The 26,323-nt window shown below is 62.5% G+C and overlaps 1 protein-coding gene across 6 annotated transcripts in view; it reads right to left on the reverse strand.

Annotated features, from left to right (window-relative positions):
* Positions 1-1,011: 1,011 nt before the first annotated feature.
* AHNAK2 (AHNAK nucleoprotein 2) overlaps positions 1,012-26,323 on the reverse strand; it is a 40,887-nt gene continuing 15,575 nt past the window's right edge. For 2 of the 6 annotated variants that reach the window (XM_070411699.1, XM_070411701.1), the window contains exons 2-8: positions 24,145-24,200; positions 23,958-24,056; positions 23,408-23,509; positions 22,387-22,528; positions 21,409-21,593; positions 20,959-21,294; positions 1,012-20,157 (exon numbers count right to left, since the gene is read on the reverse strand). In XM_070411699.1, coding sequence (XP_070267800.1) covers positions 1,657-20,157; positions 20,959-21,294; positions 21,409-21,593; positions 22,387-22,528; positions 23,408-23,509; positions 23,958-24,056; positions 24,145-24,200 — 19,421 coding nt within the window. In that variant the 3' untranslated portion in view covers positions 1,012-1,656. The remainder of the gene's footprint in view (positions 20,158-20,958; positions 21,295-21,408; positions 21,594-22,386; positions 22,529-23,407; positions 23,510-23,957; positions 24,057-24,144; positions 24,201-26,323) is intronic. The other 4 variants (XM_070411709.1, XM_070411706.1, XM_070411716.1 and 1 more) reach the window with 4 other exon arrangements.

The following is a 26,323-nucleotide window of genomic DNA, read 5'->3' on the forward strand; positions in this document are numbered from 1 at the left end:
ACCTCAGTGGCCGCCTGGATGGCAGAGCCCCTCCCCGGAGCCCAGATGGATGAGGATCGAGAGATGCGGGGGGCGGGGGGGAGGCGGGAAGGGGGCTCCCTAATGTGGCCCCTTCGGGGGGTGCCACCTCCTGGAACCCCGTCCTGTGGAGCCCCAAGGGGAGGCCTGTCCTTCCTTGTAACCAATACAGTGCACACCGGGGGGCAGGACTGATGGGGAGCAGCCAGGAGGGCCCCCCCTTGTCCAGGGGCAGTGAACGCTGCCTGCAGGAACCAGGCCCGTGTGCCCGGCAGGCGAGGACCCGAAGCTGCCAGCCGCTTGCCAGTTCGGAAGCAGCTTCTTCGCCGTCCAGCCCAGAGCAGCCCGCAGTCCCCCTCCTCCCCGCCCCCCTCCCCGGCCACCTGGGTCCCAGCCCCCGGGACCTGCGGAGGGGCGTGGGCTGGCCTCCCCCGCAGACACGGGGAGACGGTAAACGTGTGATGTCTACCCCGAGAGTTGTGGTTTCTCACACGGTGCACATAACACACTCGCGGGAGACGGCCACGCTGGTCAGCATCGCAGGCCTTGATCCCGGGGTCCGGGCGGGGGTGGGGGGTGAATCCCTCAGCCAGGCAGCCCCACCCTGTTCCCAGAGGCCTGCCCTGGCCTGGCGGGGGCGGGGGCGGGGGGCCGGAGCCTGCGGGTGCAGCCTCGCTTGCCTGCAGGAGGAAGGCCCACTGAGCTCTCCTTCACGCCCCCCACTCAGGAGGTGCAGGGACCTGCTGTCAGCTCCCCTCCAGGGGGTCCCAGTCCCGAACCTGGATGACCCTTCCCACCCACCGCGGGCAGGGACCCGGCCTCCTCCCGACCTGACGTCTATGTCCCTGTGGACGCTGCCTCCTGCAGTCCCAGGGCCTGGGGGCGGGGGGGGGGGGGGCAGTCCCGGGACCAGCAGTGTGTGTTGGGGGCGGGGCGGGGGAGGGGGGACACCTTGGGACGCGCTTCCGGAACAAAAGCCCTCGCAGCCGCACCGTGGGCCCATCACCTCCTTTATTGCCTGGCGGGGAACAGCGGGTGGAGTCAGCAAGGCTAGGGGCTGGGGCGCGCGGGGCACCCCGCTGGCTCACACCCACAGCCAGCACCTGGCACCGCCCTCCTGCCGGGGTCTGCGCAGGTCGCAGGGGGCGCCCCAAGCTGTGGGGGGCGGTCAACAAAGGAGTGAGCTGGTTACACGTATCTGCGAGCGGGCAGCGGGGTTCCCAGGAATATGGGGGACTCTGCCTGCGAGGAGGAAGCCGGAGGAGCCAGGTTGCAGAGCAGGGGAGGCCACGCCCACACAGCGACCCCGCCCACGCGCACCGAGGCCACGCCCACACCCGACCCCGCACACCCGCAGCCACGCCCATGCGCATCCCGTGACCACGCCCACACCACACCCCAGCCGCGCGCCACTGCCAAGGCCACGGCCACGTGCGCAGCCAGCAGAGCCCTGCAGGGCGTGAGCGCAGGTCCCCATCCGATCAGCCCTGCAGCCACGCCTTCGGGAGCCCCCGCCCCGCGTGGCCCTTCGCTTGCAGAGTCGGTCGGTGTTTAGCAGGCTCCGCGATGGCGCGCGGCTTCCGTCCTGTCGCGGTGGACACGTGCGCCTCTGTCCCCTGGAAAGTCGCGCCTGCGGCCTCACTGGGTCTGGGGCGCGGGCGCGGGCTGGGCCCCGGCCTTCCTGCTGGGCTCCGGCCTGGCTGCCTCCGTTCCGGCCTTGGACGTCGCCGTGGCGCTGGGGGCCGGCCAGGCGCCTGCAGCCCCCGCGGGCTCCCCGGGCTCCCCGTCCTTGTCCTCGGCGCAGAAGCTTTCTCGGGCATCGAAAAACATGAGCGCCTCTGCCTGGGGCGTGGCCTCCGCCGGGCCCGGCTCATCCCCAGCGCTTTCGCTCTTCCTGCTGGGGGCCGAGGAGAACCCTAATCTGGGGAATCGGAACCAGCCTGCCTTCTCCGGCTTCTTGGGCAGCTCGGCCGCCGGGCGGGCCTCGGGCTGCGTTTGGACCGGAGCCGGTGTTGGTTCCTCTTCTGTGGTTGCGGTGCTGGTGTCCTCGGCGGCCGCGGAGGAGAACCCGATGCTCGGAAGCCAAAAACGGAACCGCCCGGAGGACCGTTTGCTTTCCGGCTTCTCCCTGGCAGCCCCGTCTCCCTCTCGGCCTTCTTCAGGGGGGAATTCGAGGATTTCCGCGGGCTCCTCGTCGTCGGAACCGCCGTCTGCAGGCTGGAGGCCCGAGCTCCCTTCCGACGTGGCCGTCTGCGGTCCCTCGTCGGTGCCAGAAGAGATGATTTCAAATGTCTCTGTGTCGGGCTGCAGGGCTCCAGGCCCCCGGTCAGCTCCCAGGGCCGCACGGTCACCTTGGGAAGCGGCTTGGCTGCCCTGAGTGACCACCTGCACCTGGGCCCGCAAGGGGCTCTCGGGGACCTTCCCCTTGAGCAAGGAGAACCCGTAAGAAGGCGTCTGGACCTCGGAGGCCGGGATCTCTGACTCCCGGACGATCTGAGTGGAGCCAGCCGGGGGTCCGGGCCAGTCAGCAGGCTCTGCCAGGACCCTGCTGTGTATGGTGACCTCCTGGCTCTCCACCCGGGCACCTTGAATGTGGACTCTGACCTTGGAAATGGGGCCGGCCTCCGCGGGGAGGTCCAGGACTGCCGGCTGCTGCCCGGGGCCCACAGCGCCGGCCGGCAGGAGGCTCACGCCCCACACCCCAGGGTGCTCCTTGCTCAGATCCAGGCTGCTGTCCGGGCACCACACCTCTCGCACGGCCTGGGGGATGAAGATGTCGGCCTCGCCGCTGGGGGCCGGGAAGGTGAACCTGGGCACCTTTAACTTGGGGAACTTGACAGTGAGCACAGAATCCTCCCAGACCCGACCCACGATGGAAATTTGGGCTGGCACGTCTGTCCTCGAAGCCTTCAGTCTGAGAGGGCCTTCCGGTGGGGGAGACGGGTGCTCAGTGCTCCCTGCCTCTCTGGCAGGAGCTTGGGTTTCTGAAAGTCTCCCTCCAGACATCTGAAGGGAAAGGAGGCCTTCGCCTGGACCCACCCGGGCCTGAGAAGTGGGAGGCTCATCGGGGGACACGCTGGCAGGAGGCAGGTGCGGCTCCGAGCCTGGGGCTGGGCTGTGCAGACCTCCCCTGAGAGCTTCCGCCGCATCCGCCTCTGCCTCTGCCTCTGGGGGCGATGGGGCCACGGCTGCTTCCGCCTCTGACCCAGGAGCACAGACCCCTGGACTCTTGGCCGCAGCGGGGGCCTCCCCTTCCCTCGGTGCCACCGCCGCCCCCTGCTCCTTCGAGGAGCGCCAGAAGCTGGGCAGGCGGAGCGAGGGCATCCTGAACCAGCTGTCCTGCGAGCTGGCCCGCTCGGCTCCGGCTGCCACGTCCCCCGCGGGCACCCCCCCTGCAGCCACGGCGGATGTCCCAGCACTGCCCGCGGGCTCCTCCGTGCCCCTGGACATGGAGACGCCTGCAGGTGGCAGCGGAGTGGCCGACCCCAGGAACACTGTGGCTTCCTCAGAGTCCAGGACCTGTGTGGGGCTGCGAGGGGAGGGGGCACCTTCCAGGGCGCGGGGCTCTCCCTCGGCCTCGGCTGCCGCTGCGACTGAGAACCGGAACTTCGGTCGATGGAATTTAGGAAAAGTCACGCGGCCATAAGACGTGTGAACCAGGGGGTGCGCCGGGCCAGGGTGGCTGTCAGTTTGGGACGAAGGAACGGGCTCCCAGGACGGGAGGTCGGCGGCACGTGGGGCGCTGAACTGGGGCGCACCCCCCTTGGACTCAGAGAGGGTTTCCCAGGGCGCCTCTGCAGAGACGCTGGCTCTGGGGAGAGGCACATGGCACTTCGTAAGCGTGGCGTCCTCCCAACCCGCGTCGCCCATGGAAACAGAATGATCAGCTGAGTCAACAGCTATACGCACTTTGTCAGAAGAAGAGGTAACTTCTGCGACGGTGGCACCTCCGTGGGCGTGCGCCGACACCGAGTAAGTCTTACTGGATGATGGTCGGAAAAACGGCATGCTGACCTTGGGCATCTTGAACTTGCTCTCTCGGGTGGCCACCTCCTTGTCCTCCAGGCCAATGGCACCCACCACCTTGGCGTGTGGCTCCTGGATAGCCACCTCCACACGGGACGGCGACACCTCTGTGTCAGGAGGGGTCACCTCCCCTTTGGCGCACTTAAGGTCCAGTTTTGGCCCCTTGATGTCCACCTTGGGCACCTTGATGCTGGGCATCTGCATCTTGGGCAGGTGGCCTTTGATCCTGGCCCCTTCTACTTTGCCCTTCAGCCCCCCCAGCGTCACCTCTGCTTCCTGCAGGGGCACCTCCACCTCTCCCCCAGGGAGCTCGAGATCAGCAGAGGGCAGGTGGATGCTGCCTTCTGGGCCTTGAATCTCACCTACCATGGACGGCAGAGTGGCCGTGCCAGTGGGGTCGGACAGAGACACGTGCACTGATGTTCCCCAATCCTTGCTTGGTGGAGATGCACCGAAGGACGGCATCTTAAACTTGGGCATCTTGAACTTGCTGTCTTTGGTAGCCACTGCCTTATCACCAAGGACAATGTCTCCCTCCAGCTTGGAGCCAGCAGCATGGATTTCAGCCTCCAAACTGGGCACGGACACCTCCAGGTCAGGGGCAGTCACCTCCCCTTTGGCGCCCTTCAGGTCCAGTTTGGGCCCCTTGATGTCCACCTGGGGGCCCTTGATGTCTACTTTGGGCATCTTCATGCTGGGCATCTGCACGTTGGGCATGTGCCATTTGCTTCCAACTGCGGAGGCCGACCCATGGAGCTCTCCCTCGGGAAGGTGGCCCTCCGGGAGCTTCATTCCCAGCTCGCCTGTCTTGATGTCCACGTCGGCAGACGGCAGCTCGATACTTAGGTCACTGGCCTTGACGTCAGTCTGGATTGAGGGCAGAGACACGTCTGCCTCAGCCTTAGGCAGGGACACGTCCACTGAGGCCTCCAAGGACTTGCCTGGCCCAGACATCCCGAAGGAAGGCATCTTGAACTTGGGCATCTTGAACTTGCTGTCTTTGCTGGCCACCTCTGTGTCCCCCAGAACGATGTCTCCCTCAAGCTTGGCGCCTGGAGCCTGAATGTCCACCTCCACACTGGGCAGCGAAACCTCCATGTCGGGGACGGTCACCTCGCCTTTGGCGCCCTTCAAGTCCAGTTTGGGCCCCTTGATGTCCACCTGGGGGCCCTTGATGTCTACTTTGGGCATCTTCATGCTGGGCATCTGCACCTTGGGCATGTGGCCCTTGAACGTGGCCCCTTCTGCTTTGCCCTTCAGTTCTCCAAGCTTCACTTCTCCCTCGGGGACGGTCACCTCGCCTTTGGCGCCCTTCAGGTCCAGTTTGGGCCCCTTGATGTCCACCTGGGGGCCCTTGAAGTCTACTTTGGGCATCTTCATGCTGGGCATGTGCACCTTGGGCAGGTGCCCTTTGAGTCCAACTCCGGGGGAGGCTTCCTGGAGCTCTCCCTCAGGCAGGTGGCCCTCCGGGAGCTTCACTCCCAGCTCTCCTGTCTTCACGTCCACGTCGGCAGATGGCAGGTCAATGCTGAGGTCACTGGTCTTGATGTCAGTCTGGACGGAGGGCAGGGACACGTCCACTGAGGCCTCCAAGGACTTGCCTGGCCCAGACATCCCGAAGGAAGGCATCTTGAGCTTGGGCATCTTGAACTTGCTGTCGTGGGCTGCCTCCTCCTTGGAACCCAAGACAATGTCGCCCTCCAGCTTGGCGCCTGGAGCCTGGATGTCCATCTCCACACTGGGCAGCGAAACCTCCATGTCGGGGACAGCCACCTTGCCTTTGGCGCCCTTCAGGTCCAGTTTGGGCCCCTTGATGTCCACCTGGGGGCCCTTGATGTCTACTTTGGGCATCTTCATGCTGGGCATCTGCACGTTGGGCATGTGCCATTTGCTTCCAACTGCGGAGGCCGACCCATGGAGCTCTCCCTCGGGAAGGTGGCCCTCCGGGAGCTTCATTCCCAGCTCGCCTGTCTTGATGTCCACGTCGGCAGAGGGCAGCTCGATACTTAGGTCACTGGCCTTGACGTCAGTCTGGATTGAGGGCAGAGACACGTCTGCCTCAGCCTTAGGCAGGGACACGTCCACTGAGGCCTCCAAGGACTTGCCTGGCCCAGACATCCCGAAGGAAGGCATCTTGAACTTGGGCATCTTGAACTTGCTGTCTTTGCTGGCCACCTCTGTGTCCCCCAGAACGATGTCTCCCTCCAGCTTGGCGCCTGGAGCCTGAATGTCCACCTCCACACTGGGCAGCGAAACCTCCATGTCGGGGACGGTCACCTCGCCTTTGGCGCCCTTCAAGTCCAGTTTGGGCCCCTTGATGTCCACCTGGGGGCCCTTGATGTCTACTTTGGGCATCTTCATGCTGGGCATCTGCACCTTGGGCATGTGGCCCTTGAACGTGGCCCCTTCTGCTTTGCCCTTCAGTTCTCCAAGCTTCACTTCTCCCTCGGGGACGGTCACCTCGCCTTTGGCGCCCTTCAGGTCCAGTTTGGGCCCCTTGATGTCCACCTGGGGGCCCTTGAAGTCTACTTTGGGCATCTTCATGCTGGGCATGTGCACCTTGGGCAGGTGCCCTTTGAGTCCAACTCCGGAGGAGGCTTCCTGGAGCTCTCCCTCGGGCAGGTGGCCCTCCGGGAGCTTCACTCCCAGCTCTCCTGTCTTCACGTCCACGTCGGGAGATGGCAGGTCAATGCTGAGGTCACTGGTCTTGATGTCAGTCTGGACGGAGGGCAGGGACACGTCCACTGAGGCCTCCAAGGACTTGCCTGGCCCAGACATCCCGAAGGAAGGCATCTTGAGCTTGGGCATCTTGAACTTGCTGTCGTGGGCTGCCTCCTCCTTGGAACCCAAGACAATGTCGCCCTCCAGCTTGGCGCCTGGAGCCTGGATGTCCATCTCCACACTGGGCAGCGAAACCTCCATGTCGGGGACAGCCACCTTGCCTTTGGCGCCCTTCAGGTCCAGTTTGGGCCCCTTGATGTCCACCTGGGGGCCCTTGATGTCTACTTTGGGCATCTTCATGCTGGGCATCTGCACGTTGGGCATGTGCCATTTGCTTCCAACTGCGGAGGCCGACCCATGGAGCTCTCTCTCGGGAAGGTGGCCCTCCGGGAGCTTCATTCCCAGCTCGCCTGTCTTGATGTCCACGTCGGCAGACGGCAGCTCGATACTTAGGTCACTGGCCTTGACGTCAGTCTGGATTGAGGGCAGAGACACGTCTGCCTCAGCCTTAGGCAGGGACACGTCCACTGAGGCCTCCAAGGACTTGCCTGGCCCAGACATCCCGAAGGAAGGCATCTTGAACTTGGGCATCTTGAACTTGCTGTCTTTGCTGGCCACCTCTGTGTCCCCCAGAACGATGTCCCCCTCCAGCTTGGCGCCTGGAGCCTGAATGTCCACCTCCACACTGGGCAGCGAAACCTCCATGTCAGGGACGGTCACCTCGCCTTTGGCGCCCTTCAAGTCCAGTTTGGGCCCCTTGATGTCCACCTGGGGGCCCTTGATGTCTACTTTGGGCATCTTCATGCTGGGCATCTGCACCTTGGGCATGTGGCCCTTGAACGTGGCCCCTTCTGCTTTGCCCTTCAGTTCTCCAAGCTTCACTTCTCCCTCGGGGACGGTCACCTCGCCTTTGGCGCCCTTCAAGTCCAGTTTGGGCCCCTTGATGTCCACCTGGGGGCCTTTGAAGTCTACTTTGGGCATCTTCATGCTGGGCATGTGCACCTTGGGCAGGTGCCCTTTGAGTCCAACTCCGGGGGAGGCTTCCTGGAGCTCTCCCTCGGGCAGGTGGCCCTCCGGGAGCTTCACTCCCAGCTCTCCTGTCTTCACGTCCAGGTCGGCAGATGGCAGGTCAATGCTGAGGTCACTGGTCTTGATGTCAGTCTGGATGGAGGGCAGGGACACGTCCACTGAGGCCTCCAAGGACTTGCCTGGCCCAGACATCCCGAAGGAAGGCATCTTGAGCTTGGGCATCTTGAACTTGCTGTCGTGGGCTGCCTCCTCCTTGGAACCCAAGACAATGTCGCCCTCCAGCTTGGCGCCTGGAGCCTGGATGTCCATCTCCACACTGGGCAGCGACACTTCCTTGTCAGGGGCCGACACCTCCCCTTTGGCGCCCTTCAGGTTCAGTTTGGGCCCCTTGATGTCCACCTGGTGGCCCTTGAAGTCTACTTTGGGCATCTTCATGCTGGGCATGTGCACCTTGGGCAGGTGCCCTTTGAACCCCATTCCGGAAGAGGGTCCCTCCAGCTCTCCCTCGGGCAGGTGGCCCTCCGGGAGCTTCACTCCCAGCTCGCCTGTCTTGATGTCCACGTCGGCAGAAGGCAGCTCAATACTGAGGTCACTGGCCTTGACATCAGTCTCGATGGAGGGCAGGGACATGTCTGCCTCAGCCTTTGGCAGGGACACGTCCACTGAGGCCTCCAAGGACTTTCCTGGCCCAGACATCCCGAAGGAAGGCATCTTGAACTTGGGCATCTTGAACTTGCTGTCTTTGCTGGCCACCTCTGTGTCCCCCAGAACGATGTCCCCCTCCAGCTTGGCGCCTGGAGCCTGAATGTCCACCTCCACACTGGGCAGCGAAACCTCCATGTCGGGGACGGTCACCTTGCCTTTGGTGCCCTTCAAGTCCAGTTTGGTCCCCTTGATGTCCACCTGGGGGCCCTTGATGTCTACTTTGGGCATCTTCATGCTGGGCATCTGCACCTTGGGCATGTGGCCCTTGAACGTGGCCCCTTCTGCTTTGCCCTTCAGTTCTCCAAGCTTCACTTCTCCCTCGGGGACGGTCACCTCGCCTTTGGCGCCCTTCAGGTCCAGTTTGGGCCCCTTGATGTCCACCTGGGGGCCCTTGAAGTCTACTTTGGGCATCTTCATGCTGGGCATGTGCACCTTGGGCAGGTGCCCTTTGAGTCCAACTCCGGGGGAGGCTTCCTGGAGCTCTCCCTCGGGCAGGTGGCCCTCCGGGAGCTTCACTCCCAGCTCTCCTGTCTTCACGTCCACGTCGGCAGATGGCAGGTCAATGCTGAGGTCACTGGTCTTGATGTCAGTCTGGACGGAGGGCAGGGACACGTCCACTGAGGCCTCCAAGGACTTGCCTGGCCCAGACATCCCGAAGGAAGGCATCTTGAGCTTGGGCATCTTGAACTTGCTGTCGTGGGCTGCCTCCTCCTTGGAACCCAAGACAATGTCGCCCTCCAGCTTGGCGCCTGGAGCCTGGATGTCCATCTCCACACTGGGCAGCGAAACCTCCATGTCGGGGACAGCCACCTTGCCTTTGGCGCCCTTCAGGTCCAGTTTGGGCCCCTTGATGTCCACCTGGGGGCCCTTGATGTCTACTTTGGGCATCTTCATGCTGGGCATCTGCACGTTGGGCATGTGCCATTTGCTTCCAACTGCGGAGGCCGACCCATGGAGCTCTCCCTCGGGAAGGTGGCCCTCCGGGAGCTTCATTCCCAGCTCGCCTGTCTTGATGTCCACGTCGGCAGAGGGCAGCTCGATACTTAGGTCACTGGCCTTGACGTCAGTCTGGATTGAGGGCAGAGACACGTCTGCCTCAGCCTTAGGCAGGGACACGTCCACTGAGGCCTCCAAGGACTTGCCTGGCCCAGACATCCCGAAGGAAGGCATCTTGAACTTGGGCATCTTGAACTTGCTGTCTTTGCTGGCCACCTCTGTGTCCCCCAGAACGATGTCTCCCTCCAGCTTGGCGCCTGGAGCCTGAATGTCCACCTCCACACTGGGCAGCGAAACCTCCATGTCGGGGACGGTCACCTCGCCTTTGGCGCCCTTCAAGTCCAGTTTGGGCCCCTTGATGTCCACCTGGGGGCCCTTGATGTCTACTTTGGGCATCTTCATGCTGGGCATCTGCACCTTGGGCATGTGGCCCTTGAACGTGGCCCCTTCTGCTTTGCCCTTCAGTTCTCCAAGCTTCACTTCTCCCTCGGGGACGGTCACCTCGCCTTTGGCGCCCTTCAGGTCCAGTTTGGGCCCCTTGATGTCCACCTGGGGGCCCTTGAAGTCTACTTTGGGCATCTTCATGCTGGGCATGTGCACCTTGGGCAGGTGCCCTTTGAGTCCAACTCCGGGGGAGGCTTCCTGGAGCTCTCCCTCGGGCAGGTGGCCCTCCGGGAGCTTCACTCCCAGCTCTCCTGTCTTCACGTCCACGTCGGGAGATGGCAGGTCAATGCTGAGGTCACTGGTCTTGATGTCAGTCTGGACGGAGGGCAGGGACACGTCCACTGAGGCCTCCAAGGACTTGCCTGGCCCAGACATCCCGAAGGAAGGCATCTTGAGCTTGGGCATCTTGAACTTGCTGTCGTGGGCTGCCTCCTCCTTGGAACCCAAGACAATGTCGCCCTCCAGCTTGGCGCCTGGAGCCTGGATGTCCATCTCCACACTGGGCAGCGAAACCTCCATGTCGGGGACAGCCACCTTGCCTTTGGCGCCCTTCAGGTCCAGTTTGGGCCCCTTGATGTCCACCTGGGGGCCCTTGATGTCTACTTTGGGCATCTTCATGCTGGGCATCTGCACGTTGGGCATGTGCCATTTGCTTCCAACTGCGGAGGCCGACCCATGGAGCTCTCTCTCGGGAAGGTGGCCCTCCGGGAGCTTCATTCCCAGCTCGCCTGTCTTGATGTCCACGTCGGCAGACGGCAGCTCGATACTTAGGTCACTGGCCTTGACGTCAGTCTGGATTGAGGGCAGAGACACGTCTGCCTCAGCCTTAGGCAGGGACACGTCCACTGAGGCCTCCAAGGACTTGCCTGGCCCAGACATCCCGAAGGAAGGCATCTTGAACTTGGGCATCTTGAACTTGCTGTCTTTGCTGGCCACCTCTGTGTCCCCCAGAACGATGTCCCCCTCCAGCTTGGCGCCTGGAGCCTGAATGTCCACCTCCACACTGGGCAGCGAAACCTCCATGTCAGGGACGGTCACCTCGCCTTTGGCGCCCTTCAAGTCCAGTTTGGGCCCCTTGATGTCCACCTGGGGGCCCTTGATGTCTACTTTGGGCATCTTCATGCTGGGCATCTGCACCTTGGGCATGTGGCCCTTGAACGTGGCCCCTTCTGCTTTGCCCTTCAGTTCTCCAAGCTTCACTTCTCCCTCGGGGACGGTCACCTCGCCTTTGGCGCCCTTCAAGTCCAGTTTGGGCCCCTTGATGTCCACCTGGGGGCCTTTGAAGTCTACTTTGGGCATCTTCATGCTGGGCATGTGCACCTTGGGCAGGTGCCCTTTGAGTCCAACTCCGGGGGAGGCTTCCTGGAGCTCTCCCTCGGGCAGGTGGCCCTCCGGGAGCTTCACTCCCAGCTCTCCTGTCTTCACGTCCAGGTCGGCAGATGGCAGGTCAATGCTGAGGTCACTGGTCTTGATGTCAGTCTGGATGGAGGGCAGGGACACGTCCACTGAGGCCTCCAAGGACTTGCCTGGCCCAGACATCCCGAAGGAAGGCATCTTGAGCTTGGGCATCTTGAACTTGCTGTCGTGGGCTGCCTCCTCCTTGGAACCCAAGACAATGTCGCCCTCCAGCTTGGCGCCTGGAGCCTGGATGTCCATCTCCACACTGGGCAGCGACACTTCCTTGTCAGGGGCCGACACCTCCCCTTTGGCGCCCTTCAGGTTCAGTTTGGGCCCCTTGATGTCCACCTGGTGGCCCTTGAAGTCTACTTTGGGCATCTTCATGCTGGGCATGTGCACCTTGGGCAGGTGCCCTTTGAACCCCATTCCGGAAGAGGGTCCCTCCAGCTCTCCCTCGGGCAGGTGGCCCTCCGGGAGCTTCACTCCCAGCTCGCCTGTCTTGATGTCCACGTCGGCAGAAGGCAGCTCAATACTGAGGTCACTGGCCTTGACATCAGTCTCGATGGAGGGCAGGGACATGTCTGCCTCAGCCTTTGGCAGGGACACGTCCACTGAGGCCTCCAAGGACTTTCCTGGCCCAGACATCCCGAAGGAAGGCATCTTGAACTTGGGCATCTTGAACTTGCTGTCTTTGCTGGCCACCTCTGTGTCCCCCAGAACGATGTCCCCCTCCAGCTTGGCGCCTGGAGCCTGAATGTCCACCTCCACACTGGGCAGCGAAACCTCCATGTCGGGGACGGTCACCTTGCCTTTGGCGCCCTTCAAGTCCAGTTTGGGCCCCTTGATGTCCACCTGGGGGCCCTTGATGTCTACTTTGGGCATCTTCATGCTGGGCATCTGCACCTTGGGCATGTGGCCCTTGAACGTGGCCCCTTCTGCTTTGCCCTTCAGTTCTCCAAGCTTCACTTCTCCCTCGGGGACGGTCACCTCGCCTTTGGCGCCCTTCAGGTCCAGTTTGGGCCCCTTGATGTCCACCTGGGGGCCCTTGAAGTCTACTTTGGGCATCTTCATGCTGGGCATGTGCACCTTGGGCAGGTGCCCTTTGAGTCCAACTGCGGGGGAGGCTTCCTGGAGCTCTCCCTCTGGCAGGTGGCCCTCCCGGAGCTTCACTCCCAGCTCTCCTGTCTTCACGTCCACGTCGGCAGATGGCAGGTCAATGCTGAGGTCACTGGTCTTGATGTCAGTCTGGACGGAGGGCAGGGACACGTCCACTGAGGCCTCCAAGGACTTGCCTGGCCCAGACATCCCGAAGGAAGGCATCTTGAGCTTGGGCATCTTGAACTTGCTGTCGTGGGCTGCCTCCTCCTTGGAACCCAAGACAATGTCGCCCTCCAGCTTGGCGCCTGGAGCCTGGATGTCCATCTCCACACTGGGCAGCGAAACCTCCATGTCGGGGACAGCCACCTTGCCTTTGGCGCCCTTCAGGTCCAGTTTGGGCCCCTTGATGTCCACCTGGGGGCCCTTGATGTCTACTTTGGGCATCTTCATGCTGGGCATCTGCACGTTGGGCATGTGCCATTTGCTTCCAACTGCGGAGGCCGACCCATGGAGCTCTCCCTCGGGAAGGTGGCCCTCCGGGAGCTTCATTCCCAGCTCGCCTGTCTTGATGTCCACGTCGGCAGACGGCAGCTCGATACTTAGGTCACTGGCCTTGACGTCAGTCTGGATTGAGGGCAGAGACACGTCTGCCTCAGCCTTAGGCAGGGACACGTCCACTGAGGCCTCCAAGGACTTTCCTGGCCCAGACATCCCGAAGGAAGGCATCTTGAACTTGGGCATCTTGAACTTGCTGTCTTTGCTGGCCACCTCTGTGTCCCCCAGAACGATGTCTCCCTCCAGCTTGGCGCCTGGAGCCTGAATGTCCACCTCCACACTGGGCAGCGAAACCTCCATGTCGGGGACGGTCACCTCACCTTTTGCGCCCTTCAAGTCCAGTTTGGGCCCCTTGATGTCCACCTGGGGGCCCTTGATGTCTACTTTGGGCATCTTCATGCTGGGCATCTGCACCTTGGGCATGTGGCCCTTGAACGTGGCCCCTTCTGCTTTGCCCTTCAGTTCTCCAAGCTTCACTTCTCCCTCGGGGACGGTCACCTCGCCTTTGGCGCCCTTCAGGTCCAGTTTGGGCCCCTTGATGTCCACCTGGGGGCCCTTGAAGTCTACTTTGGGCATCTTCATGCTGGGCATGTGCACCTTGGGCAGGTGCCCTTTGAGTCCAACTCCGGAGGAGGCTTCCTGGAGCTCTCCTTCGGGCAGGTGGCCCTCCGGGAGCTTCACTCCCAGCTCTCCTGTCTTCACGTCCACGTCGGCAGATGGCAGGTCAATGCTGAGGTCACTGGTCTTGATGTCAGTCTGGATGGAGGGCAGGGACACGTCCACTGAGGCCTCCAAGGACTTGCCTGGCCCAGACATCCCAAAGGAAGGCATCTTGAGCTTGGGCATCTTGAACTTGCTGTCTTTGCTGGCCACCTGTTCCCCCAGAACGATGTCTCCCTCAAGCTTGGCGCCTGGAGCCTGATTGTCCACCTCCACACTGGGCAGCGAAACCTCCATGTCGGGGACGGTCACCTCGCCTTTGGTGCCCTTCAAGTCCAGTTTGTGCCCCTTGATGTCCACCTGGGGGCCCTTGATGTCTACTTTGGGCATCTTCATGCTGGGCATCTGCACCTTGGGCATGTGGCCCTTGAACGTGGCCCCTTCTGCTTTGCCCTTCAGTTCTCCAAGCTTCACTTCTCCCTCGGGGACGGTCACCTCGCCTTTGGCGCCCTTCAGGTCCAGTTTGGGCCCCTTGATGTCCACCTGGGGGCCCTTGAAGTCTACTTTGGGCATCTTCATGCTGGGCATGTGCACCTTGGGCAGGTGCCCTTTGAGTCCAACTCCGGGGGAGGCTTCCTGGAGCTCTCCCTCGGGCAGGTGGCCCTCCGGGAGCTTCACTCCCAGCTCTCCTGTCTTCACGTCCACGTCGGCAGATGGCAGGTCAATGCTGAGGTCACTGGTCTTGATGTCAGTCTGGACGGAGGGCAGGGACACGTAAACTGAGGCCTCCAAGGACTTGCCTGGCCCAGACATCCCGAAGGAAGGCATCTTGAGCTTGGGCATCTTGAACTTGCTGTCGTGGGCTGCCTCCTCCTTGGAACCCAAGACAATGTCGCCCTCCAGCTTAGCGCCTGGAGCCTGGATGTCCATCTCCACACTGGGCAGCGAAACCTCCATGTCGGGGACAGCCACCTTGCCTTTGGCGCCCTTCAGGTCCAGTTTGGGCCCCTTGATGTCCACCTGGGGGCCCTTGATGTCTACTTTGGGCATCTTCATGCTGGGCATCTGCACGTTGGGCATGTGCCATTTGCTTCCAACTGCGGAGGCCGACCCATGGAGCTCTCTCTCGGGAAGGTGGCCCTCCGGGAGCTTCATTCCCAGCTTGCCTGTCTTGATGTCCACGTCGGCAGACGGCAGCTCGATACTTAGGTCACTGGCCTTGACGTCAGTCTGGATTGAGGGCAGAGACACGTCTGCCTCAGCCTTAGGCAGGGACACGTCCACTGAGGCCTCCAAGGACTTGCCTGGCCCAGACATCCCGAAGGAAGGCATCTTGAACTTGGGCATCTTGAACTTGCTGTCTTTGCTGGCCACCTCTGTGTCCCCCAGAACGATGTCCCCCTCCAGCTTGGCGCCTGGAGCCTGAATGTCCACCTCCACACTGGGCAGCGAAACCTCCATGTCAGGGACGGTCACCTCGCCTTTGGCGCCCTTCAAGTCCAGTTTGGGCCCCTTGATGTCCACCTGGGGGCCCTTGATGTCTACTTTGGGCATCTTCATGCTGGGCATCTGCACCTTGGGCATGTGGCCCTTGAACGTGGCCCCTTCTGCTTTGCCCTTCAGTTCTCCAAGCTTCACTTCTCCCTCGGGGACGGTCACCTCGCCTTTGGCGCCCTTCAAGTCCAGTTTGGGCCCCTTGATGTCCACCTGGGGGCCTTTGAAGTCTACTTTGGGCATCTTCATGCTGGGCATGTGCACCTTGGGCAGGTGCCCTTTGAGTCCAACTCCGGGGGAGGCTTCCTGGAGCTCTCCCTCGGGCAGGTGGCCCTCCCGGAGCTTCACTCCCAGCTCTCCTGTCTTCACGTCCAGGTCGGCAGATGGCAGGTCAATGCTGAGGTCACTGGTCTTGATGTCAGTCTGGATGGAGGGCAGGGACACGTCCACTGAGGCCTCCAAGGACTTGCCTGGCCCAGACATCCCGAAGGAAGGCATCTTGAGCTTGGGCATCTTGAACTTGCTGTCGTGGGCTGCCTCCTCCTTGGAACCCAAGACAATGTCGCCCTCCAGCTTGGCGCCTGGAGCCTGGATGTCCATCTCCACACTGGGCAGCGACACTTCCTTGTCAGGGGCCGACACCTCCCCTTTGGCGCCCTTCAGGTTCAGTTTGGGCCCCTTGATGTCCACCTGGTGGCCCTTGAAGTCTACTTTGGGCATCTTCATGCTGGGCATGTGCACCTTGGGCAGGTGCCCTTTGAACCCCATTCCGGAAGAGGGTCCCTCCAGCTCTCCCTCGGGCAGGTGGCCCTCCGGGAGCTTCACTCCCAGCTCGCCTGTCTTGATGTCCACGTCGGCAGAAGGCAGCTCAATACTGAGGTCACTGGCCTTGACATCAGTCTCGATGGAGGGCAGGGACATGTCTGCCTCAGCCTTTGGCAGGGACACGTCCACTGAGGCCTCCAAGGACTTTCCTGGCCCAGACATCCCGAAGGAAGGCATCTTGAACTTGGGCATCTTGAACTTGCTGTCTTTGCTGGCCACCTCTGTGTCCCCCAGAACGATGTCCCCCTCCAGCTTAGCGCCTGGTGCCTGAATGTCCACCTCCACACTGGGCAGCGAAACCTCCATGTCGGGGACGGTCACCTCGCCTTTGGCGCCCTTCAAGTCCAGTTTGGGCCCCTTGATGTCCACCTGGGGGCCCTTGATGTCTACTTTGGGCATCTTCATGCTGGGCATCTGCACCTTGGGCATGTGGCCCTTGAACGTGGCCCCTTCTGCTTTGCCCTTCAGTTCTCCAAGCTTCACTTCTCCCTCGGGGACGGTCACCTCGCCTTTGGCGCCCTTCAGGTCCAGTTTGGGCCCCTTGATGTCCACCTGGGGGCCCTTGAAGTCTACTTTGGGCATCTTCATGCTGGGCATGTGCACCTTGGGCAGGTGCCCTTTGAGTCCAACTGCGGGGGAGGCTTCCTGGAGCTCTCCCTCTGGCAGGTGGCCCTCCCGGAGCTTCACTCCCAGCTCTCCTGTCTTCACGTCCACGTCGGCAGATGGCAGGTCAATGCTGAGGTCACTGGTCTTGATGTCAGTCTGGACGGAGGGCAGGGACACGTCCACTGAGGCCTCCAAGGACTTGCCTGGCCCAGACATCCCGAAGGAAGGCATCTTGAGCTTGGGCATCTTGAACTTGCTGTCGTGGGCTGCCTCCTCCTTGGAACCCAAGACAATGTCGCCCTCCAGCTTGGCGCCTGGAGCCTGGATGTCCATCTCCACACTGGGCAGCGAAACCTCCATGTCGGGGACAGCCACCTTGCCTTTGGCGCCCTTCAGGTCCAGTTTGGGCCCCTTGATGTCCACCTGGGGGCCCTTGATGTCTACTTTGGGCATCTTCATGCTGGGCATCTGCACGTTGGGCATGTGCCATTTGCTTCCAACTGCGGAGGCCGACCCATGGAGCTCTCCCTCGGGAAGGTGGCCCTCCGGGAGCTTCATTCCCAGCTCGCCTGTCTTGATGTCCACGTCGGCAGACGGCAGCTCGATACTTAGGTCACTGGCCTTGACGTCAGTCTGGATTGAGGGCAGAGACACGTCTGCCTCAGCCTTAGGCAGGGACACGTCCACTGAGGCCTCCAAGGACTTTCCTGGCCCAGACATCCCGAAGGAAGGCATCTTGAACTTGGGCATCTTGAACTTGCTGTCTTTGCTGGCCACCTCTGTGTCCCCCAGAACGATGTCTCCCTCAAGCTTGGCGCCTGGAGCCTGAATGTCCACCTCCACACTGGGCAGCGAAACCTCCATGTCGGGGACGGTCACCTCGCCTTTGGCGCCCTTCAAGTCCAGTTTGGGCCCCTTGATGTCCACCTGGGGGCCCTTGATGTCTACTTTGGGCATCTTCATGCTGGGCATCTGCACCTTGGGCATGTGGCCCTTGAACGTGGCCCCTTCTGCTTTGCCCTTCAGTTCTCCAAGCTTCACTTCTCCCTCGGGGACGGTCACCTCGCCTTTGGCGCCCTTCAGGTCCAGTTTGGGCCCCTTGATGTCCACCTGGGGGCCCTTGAAGTCTACTTTGGGCATCCTCATGCTGGGCATGTGCACCTTGGGCAGGTGCCCTTTGAGTCCAACTGCGGGGGAGGCTTCCTGGAGCTCTCCCTCGGGCAGGTGGCCCTCCGGGAGCTTCACTCCCAGCTCTCCTGTCTTCACGTCCACGTCGGCAGATGGCAGGTCAATGCTGAGGTCACTGGTCTTGATGTCAGTCTGGATGGAGGGCAGGGACACGTCCACTGAGGCCTCCATGGACTTTCCTGGCCCAGACATCCCGAAGGAAGGCATCTTGAACTTGGGCATCTTGAACTTGCTGTCGTGGGCTGCCACCTCCTTAGAACCCAAGACAATGTCGCCCTCCAGCTTGGCGCCTGGAGCCTGGATGTCCATCTCCACACTGGGCAGCGACACTTCCATGTCAGGGGCCGACACCTCCCCTTTGGCGCCCTTCAGGTCCAGTTTGGGCCCCTTGATGTCCACCTGGGGGCCCTTGAAGTCTACTTTGGGCATCTTCATGCTGGGCATCTGCACCTTGGGCAGGTGCCCTTTGAATTCCATTCTTGACGAGGGTCCCTCGAGCTCTCCCTCAGGCAGGTGGCCCTCCGGGAGCTTCACTCCCAGCTCGCCTGTCTTGATGTCCATGTCGGCAGAAGGCAGCTCGATACTGAGGTCACTGGCCTTGACGTCAGTCTGGATGGAGGGCAGGGACATGTCTGCCTCAGCCTTTGGCAGGGACACCTCCACTGAGGCCTCCAAGGACTTGCCTGGCCCAGACATCCCGAAAGAAGGCATCTTAAACTTGGGCATCTTGAACTTGCCTTCCTTGGTGGCCACCTGCTTGCCCCCTAGGATAATGTCACCTTGCAGCTGGACCCCTTTTCCCTGCATGCCCACCTCCACACTGGGAAGTGACACCTCCATGTCAGCGGCTGTCATGTCCGCTTTGGCGCCCTTCGGGTCAAGTTTAGGCCCCTTGATGTCCACCTGGGGACCATGGAAGTCTACTTTGGGCATCCTCATGCTGGGCATCTGCATCTTGGGCATGTGGCCCTTGAAGCTGGCTCCTTCTGCTTTGCCTTTTATCTCTCCCAGGCTCACCTGTCCCTCAGGCAGGGCCACCTCCATCTCTCCCCCAGGGAGCTCGAGATCAGCCGAACGCATTCTGACGCTGCCCTCTGCGACTCCCATCTCTCCTGGGAAGGAAGGCAGCTTCATCTTCCCTTTGGCCATGGGCCCTGGCATGTCCACGGAACTTCCCCAATCCTTGCTTGGTACAGATGTGCCAAACGAAGGCATCTTGAACTTGGGCATCTTGAATTTGCTGTCCTTGGCAGCCACTTCCTTATCCCCCAGGATGACTTCACCCTCAAGTTTGAGCCCTGGTGCCTGAATGTCCTCTATGCTGGGCAGTGACACCTCCATACTGGGTACAGTCACCTCCCCTTTGGTGTCCTTCAGGTCTAGTTTGGGCCCCTTGATGTCCACCTGGGGCCCCTTGATGTCCACCTGGGGCCCCTTTACATCCACCTTGGGTGCCTGGATGCTGGGCACCTGCACCTTGGACATGTGGCCTTTGAATCTGGCTCCTGCTTTGCCCTTCAGCTCCCCTTGGGTCACCTCTCCCTTGGGGATGGCCACCTCCCACTCTCCCCCAGGGAGCTTGAAGTCAGCAGATGGCAAGTGGATGCTACCCTCTGGGACTCGCATCTCACCTTCCAGGGAAGGAAGTCTTGCCTCCCCTGTCGACTCGGTCTCGGGCATGTCCACAGATGTCCCCCAATTTGTCTCTGGCCTCGATACTCCGAAGGATGGCATCTTGAACTTGGGTATCTTGAGCTTCCCATCCCAGGTGTCCATCTCCTTGTCCCTCAGGACAACGTCTCCCTCCACCATTGGGCCTGGTGCCTGGATGTCCGCCTCCATGCTGGGCAGCGACACCTCCATGTCAGGGGCTGACACCTCCCCTTTGGCGCCCTTCAGGTCCAGTGTGGGCCCCTTGATGTCCACCTGGGGGCCCTTGAAGTCTACTTTGGGCATCTTCATGCTGGGCATCTGCACCTTGGGCAGGTGCCCTTTGAACCCCATTCCGGACGAGGGTCCCTCGAGCTCTCCCTCGGGCAGGTGGCCCTCCGGGAGCTTCACTCCCAGCTCGCCTGTCTTGATGTCCACGTCGGCAGAAGGCAGCTCGATACTGAGGTCACTGGCCTTGACGTCAGTCTGGATGGAGGGCAGGGACACGTCTGCCTCAGCCTTTGGCAGAGACACGTCCCCTGAGGCCTCCATGGCTGCCCCTGACGTGCAGAAGGAAGGCATCCTGAACTTGGGCATCTTGAACTTGCTGTCGTGGGCGGCCACCTCCTTGTCCTCGAGGCCCCGGCTGCCCTCTGGCTTGGCCCCCCGGTCCCTCTCCGCTGTCCTCCTTGCTGGGTGTTTCTGGGCTCCTCTCTCCTTCCCATCGGCATCCTCTGGGTCCATCTGCAAATTGACAGCCATGAAGTGTCTGTGTCTCTGGGTCTCTCTGTCTGTTTCCTGTCCCCGTGTCCCTGCCCTGGGCTTCGCCTCCTCAGGGGACCATCCGGATGAGGGCATTTTCAACCCCAGCTTCTTCCTCTTCTCCTCCCCACCCCCCACGTCACTGTCCCCCCTTTTGCTGCCCTCTCTCAGTCCTGCCGCGCCCCTCTCCTCTCTGGCATCCTCCCGGTGTGGCCCATGCGCTGCGGGGACGCTGTCCCACGCGGTGTCTGGGCCCTGGTCCCCCTCCTCCATGGCCACAGCGGCCGGCTGCTCCTGCTGGGGCCCCGGCTCGCGGGCCTGCACTCCTCCTGCGGCGCCCAGCTCTTTTCCTGTGGAAAAGCTGGAGGTGGGCGTCTGTAGGTTTGGTGCTCGGGTCTGGCACTCGGCTGGTGGCCCCGTGGGCGGCCTGACCAGCAGGGTCTGGCAGGGATCACCTGTCAGTGCCCGTGTCCAGCCTCTCCCTCCCTCCCCGTGGCCCGCCCCAGCTGTCCCCTGTGGCACACTCTTCCCCTGGCCCTGCCCCGCCTTTGTCTTCTTTCGGCGTCTGGGCGCCATGCCCATTCCACCCTCCATGCTCACAACAGGTGGCCCCTCCGGGGTCTCTGCCGCCCCGCCCTCCCTCCTGCCCTGCGCCACAGCCCTCGTGTCCTGTTGGCTGTCACCCCAGGACCCTGCCTCCGCAAGGTGGGGGGTCTGGATAGTCCCGCCTCGGGCCACTCTGCCTCGGCGCCCCACCGGCGATGGTCCCTTCCCGGAGCCCACCTTGAACCTCAGGTTTAGGAACCTCCTCCTCCGCTGGCTGCCGGCCCCTGCCGTCCGCTCCCGCTCCCGCTCCTCTGCCAGGAACTGGGCCTCCGTGTCCGAGCTCGTGGGGGACCCATTGGGGGCCTGGCCCCGCTCGTAGGCCTCGGAGGAGCTGTGCGACCTCCGGGGCCCACGCTTGCTCTTCGTGGCTTGGAATTTGGGCCAGGACAGCCGCTCCCTCTGGGCCCGCCGGCCTCTGCCTGCCCTGGGCTTGGAGATGAGCCTCTCCTGGTCCCCGTCTCTCTCCAGCGTCTTCACGGGTGTGTCTGTGCTCCCCTCGGCGACATCCTCGTCCTGAAATGCAGGGAGAGGAGCCGGTTGGAGCCGGTACAAGCAGTCCGCGGCCCTGGGCTCAGGGCCACCACCCCGCCCCGCCCCCCCACCTCCCCGGGGCCACGGCGGGCTCACCTGGGTCCCCGTGTGCTTTGGAGCGCGCTGAGCGGTGCTGGAGGCCCAGTCCTCGGGCCCTGCGGCCGGGAGCTTCCGTTTGATCTTGAACTGGACCTTGTACGGCTCTGAGTACTGAAGTATTTTGAGAGCATCCTCGTAGTTAATGTGGTCAAAGAAGACGGTCGCGCTGAGCAGCTGATCCCCTAGACAGAGACAGAAGGGTCATGGCCTTAGCTCCCCCAGGTTCGCCCTTGCTGGGACGGAGGGGCCTGCAGGGGTGCGGAGGGGCCTGGATGGGTGTGGAGGGGTGCGGAGGGGCCTGCAGGGGTGTGGAGGGGCCTGCAGGGGTGCGGAGGGGCCTGCAGGGGTGTGGAGGGGCCTGCAGGGGTGCGGAGGGGCCTGCAGGGGTGCGGAGGGGCCTGCAGGGGTGTGGAGGGGTGCGGAGGGGCCTGCAGGGGTGTGGAGGGGTGCGGAGGGGCCTGCACGGTTGTGGAGGGGTGCGGAGGGGCCTGCAGGGGTGTGGAGGGCCTGCAGGGTTGCGGAGGGGTGTGGAGGGGCCTGCAGGGGTGCGGAGGGGCCTGCAGGGGTGCGGAGGGGCCTGCAGGGGTGTGGAGGGGCCTGCAGGGGTGTGGAGGGGTGCGGAGGGGCCTGCAGGGGTGTGGAGGGGTGCGGAGGGGCCTGCAGGGGTGTGGAGGGGCCTGCAGGGGTGTGGAGGGCCTGCAGGGTTGCGGAGGGGTGCGGAGGGGCCTGCAGGGGTGTGGAGGGGTGCGGAGGGGCCTGCAGGGGTGCGGAGGGGCCTGCAGGGGTGTGTGCACAAGAGGGAGTCGCCATGTGCCCAGCCCTTCCCTCCACCGAGCTCTGTGTGGGCAGGTGTCCCCCTGTCACAGGGGAGGGAGCCCAGGGCGGGGGCGACATCCTGAGTTCCGGGCTGGCCGGGCCCCCGCAGACCCTCCCATGCTGATGGGACCCGGGGAGCAGGGACGGGCGACCAGGCACCTTCTCTCAGGCTGAAGAGCTTGGCGGCCGAGGAGTCCTTCAGCACCTGCTTGACAAAGATGCCCTGGTCCCCGCCGCCCGTGACGCTGTAGCCGCTGGCGCCGGCCTCCACCTCGGTCTTCAGTGTCACCTCGGTCGCCTCCTGCGTGGACGGAGCAGAGCACCCCGGGGCCTGGGTGAGCGCGTGCACGTCCTGCCATGGGCCCAGCGCTGGGGCTGCCTCCTCCAGGAGAGAGAGGCCAGGTCCTGCCCAACTTCACCGGCAGAGGGCGGGGGGGGGGCACGGGGGGGGCAGCCAGGTGGGCCTGGGTTGCTGTGGCCCAGTTTTGCAGGAAGCCAGCTGCAGCCGCCTGGGGGTGCTGGCTGCCTCCTGTCCCGGCTCCCACCTGCCAGGACTCAGGGGCAGCCCGTCCACAGCCCTCCAGCCCCAGGGGATTTGGGGAGCAAAGAGGAGGGGCTTCTGCTCCCAGCTGTCAGAGCCTCCATGCCCCCCTCCCCCACCTCCCTCCCCCATGTTGTTCATTCTTCACTCGCTGTGAGCTCTGGTCGCCAATGAGGCCGCTGGTGCTCAAGCCGCCCGCCCGGGTCACAAATTCGGAAGGAAATGCAGCAAAGGGCGCGGCCTGCCTGGCCTAGGCGCGGCCGGCGGGGCTCTAGGACCACCAGGGACCCCGATGACAGACAGATGGCCTCAGGGGCAGTGCCCCCTCCCCGCTGGGAGCCCACAGAATCCAGCACCTTCCGCAGCCCGTGCAGCAGGCAGCAGCCTCAACCACATGGGGCCGAGCAGGGAGGTGTGTGCACCCCGGTCCCTGGCCGGCAGCCTGGTCTTCAAGGGGCCCAGGCTGGGGGGAGCCTGGCCCTGCCCCGGGAGCCCCGACCCCGGCCTGACGGGGTGCACGCCCTGCCACGGGCAGCTTTCGGCTCCGGCACTGCTCCTCCTGCTCTGCCTGGGCCTCTGGCTGGAGCCCTGGGGGGGGGGAGGGTCCACCTCCCAGACCCCCGGTCCCACCAGACCCACCTCTGAACGGCTCATCCTGGAGAACGTCCGCGAGTCCCCGGAATCCCGCTTCCACCAGGACCTCCGCCGCCCGGAGGAGCCTGGCCGGCTTTGCGTGTCTTCCTGCGGCCACAGATACCGGGTCACCCTCCTGCCCGGCCCGGGGACTGAGTGACTTGGGGACCCCCGGGCGGGGCTGCGTGCAGAGGGGGCTGAGGGCCTCACCTTGGGGCACCACCTGTCTCCGCCCCTGCCGCCCACAGGAGCATGAGATCTGCTCCTCACACACGTGCACAGACATGCACACATGTGCGCAGGTGCATACATACATGCATGTGCACACACATATGAGCACACGTGTGCACACACCTGCTTGACCGGCTGAAGGGAGGGGTGGGGGGCAGAGAGGGCAGCTGATCAGGCACAGCCGTGACCGGGGGTGGCGGGCGGGGCGGCGGGGCTGCGCAGACACGCCTGTGAGCTGCCCATTCGGGGCGAAGCGGGAGGAGAAGGGGCCACAGGGCCCCGCTGGCGCCTTCCCTCAGCCCGGGGTCTCTGTCCGGCCGCTCACCTGGAGTCCGAAGCCGGCACCTTCAGTCACACATTCGTAGACGGGCGAGGACCCCTGTGGCCGGGGCCGGATGATCTCCTCCAGGGGCCCTTCAGTCACCTGGGTGGGGGGGGTTAGGTTACCCTCAGCCGCGGCCCTGCCAGGCCCAGGGAAGGGGTGCGGAGGGCGTCCCCGGGGCCTCACGTACAGAGCGGTCCTCGGTGTCCGCGTCCGGATCCTCGGGCTGCAGCTGCCGTCCAGACACTGCGGAGAGAGGCTGGGTCAGTGGAGCCGGGGGAGGGGGGGCGGGCAGGCGGGCACCTGGCGGTGGGGCCCGGGGAGCAGGTGCACATCCAGGTGGTGTTGCCCCGTCCTGGACGCTGAGTCCGAGATCACAGGCGGGCGGGGGAGGGCCCACGGCCACGGGCGGGCAGGGAGCCAGAAGCGGGGAGCTCAGACAAAGCCACAGACTTCACAGGTTTCTCCAAGAAAGTGACTGAACAAACCAATCCCAGCCCCAGCAGAAGCCGAGCAGCACAGGGTGTAGCCAGCGAGGCCAGCGTTGGACAGAAACTCCATGGCGGGCAGAGGCCTCGGCCAGGAGCAGAGCAGGGACGGGCCTGACTCCCAGGAGCACAGGCTTCAGAGCAACTGCACACACCTGTCCGGGGAGCGGGGGACAGGGACGGGCGCGGCTGGCAGAGGTTAAGGGGGAAGAGGACGGCCTGTGTAATATTTCCAACAGTAAAGATTTAAAATAAAATACAATGATCGAGAACAAACTGGAAACCTGGAAAAAATGAATAAAATTGTCCAAAAAGCTAGAGGAAAGCATGTTTAGAGGATGACTGGGAAATAGACGGCCTCCGGGAAGGAAGGCGGCCGTAAAGAGACACATTATAAAAAACAGAACACCCGGCCGACAGCCTGGAGTCAGAAATTCCCTGCGGGGACTGGACAGCAGAGCGGGATGCCAGGAGCCCTGGCCGGGGTGCTCATTGGTTCGAGCGTCAGCCCTCGAACCCAGGGGCCTCGGGGTCGATTCCGGTCAAGGGCACCTTCCTGGGTTGCAGGCTCGATCCCCGGCCCAGGTGGGGGTGCGTGTGGGAGGCAGCCCATCGATGTGTCTCTCTCACATCGATGTTTCTCTCACTCTCTCCCTCCCTCTCTCTGTAAAAAGTAATGGAAAAATATCCTTGGGTGAGGATTAACAAAAAAATTTAATAAATACATCATGCAAACTATAAGCCCATTAGAAAAGAGGCTAATAGTGGAAATAAAATGGAATACTAATAACATGTTACATATAAATATACATGATGTATGCATATTATGTGTATTATTGTGTGATTATGTACATAAATATATCTAATTAATCCTAAAAACCAGGTACGGAAAGAGGAGCGGAGAATGGATGGGATGAAATAGAGGGCAATGCCCTAGCCGGTTTGGCTCAGTGGATAGAGCATCAGCCTGCGGACTCAGGGGTCCCAGGTTTGATTCCAGTCAAGGGCATGTACCTTGGTTGCGGGCACATCCCCAGTGGGGAGTGTGCAGGAGGCAGCTGATCTGTGTTTCTCTCATCGATGTTTCTAAACTCTCTGTCCCTCTCCCTTCCTCTCTGTCAAAAATCAATAAAATATATTTTTAAAAAAAGAAATAGAGAGCAATTAGCAGGACAGTAGGATTTAAACCAACCATATCAACAATTCCCTCAAATATAAGGGGGTTTAAAATTTAAGACAAAAGGTAGAGATTGTCAGATGAGACCTAGCTGTATGCTAGAACTGAACATATATATATGTGCAGTTTTAAAGTGAAACCAAAGGAAAAACAAGAATAAAAAATAAAAAAATAAAACCAAAGAAATATATATATGTGTAGTGCAATGGAGAATTGTCCTTCATAATGATAAATCGGGGGTAATTCACCAGAAAACATAATGAACTGTTAGTCTGCAGCCTCGGGAGCTCCCGGGGGCGAATGGCCCGCGTGGGGGGACAAGCAGAGGCCACGGGCGGAGCGGCCCCTCGAGGGGCAGGGCTGGGGGACAGCAGGCGGTCTAAGGATGGGGCAGGAGAGGGCGTCCCATGGCCGTGCCCAGCGTGGGCAGCGGCGGTCACACCTCCAACCTGCACCTGATCCGTGGACACCTGCCCCCAGAGTCTAGAACATGGATGGGAAAACGGGGGGACAAACAGGCAGGTCCACTGTCCCCCGCGGGGGGCTCACCCCGCTCAGGGATGGGGCCCACTCGCTCAGGGACGGCAGCCTGTGACCCCGCGCAGGTGCGAACACAGCGCAGGTCCGCCCGTCCTCAGCCTCGGGCGCCGGGACCATGCTGCCTGACACGCGCGCTCTCGCGAAGGGCACCTGGGTCCGTCGCC

The sequence above is a fragment of the Myotis yumanensis genome, unplaced genomic scaffold (genome assembly GCF_028538775.1).
Source record: "Myotis yumanensis isolate MYYU_CA2020_CCGP unplaced genomic scaffold, mMyoYum1.0.hap1 SCAF_1, whole genome shotgun sequence".
Classification (NCBI taxonomy): Eukaryota; Metazoa; Chordata; class Mammalia; order Chiroptera; family Vespertilionidae; genus Myotis; species Myotis yumanensis.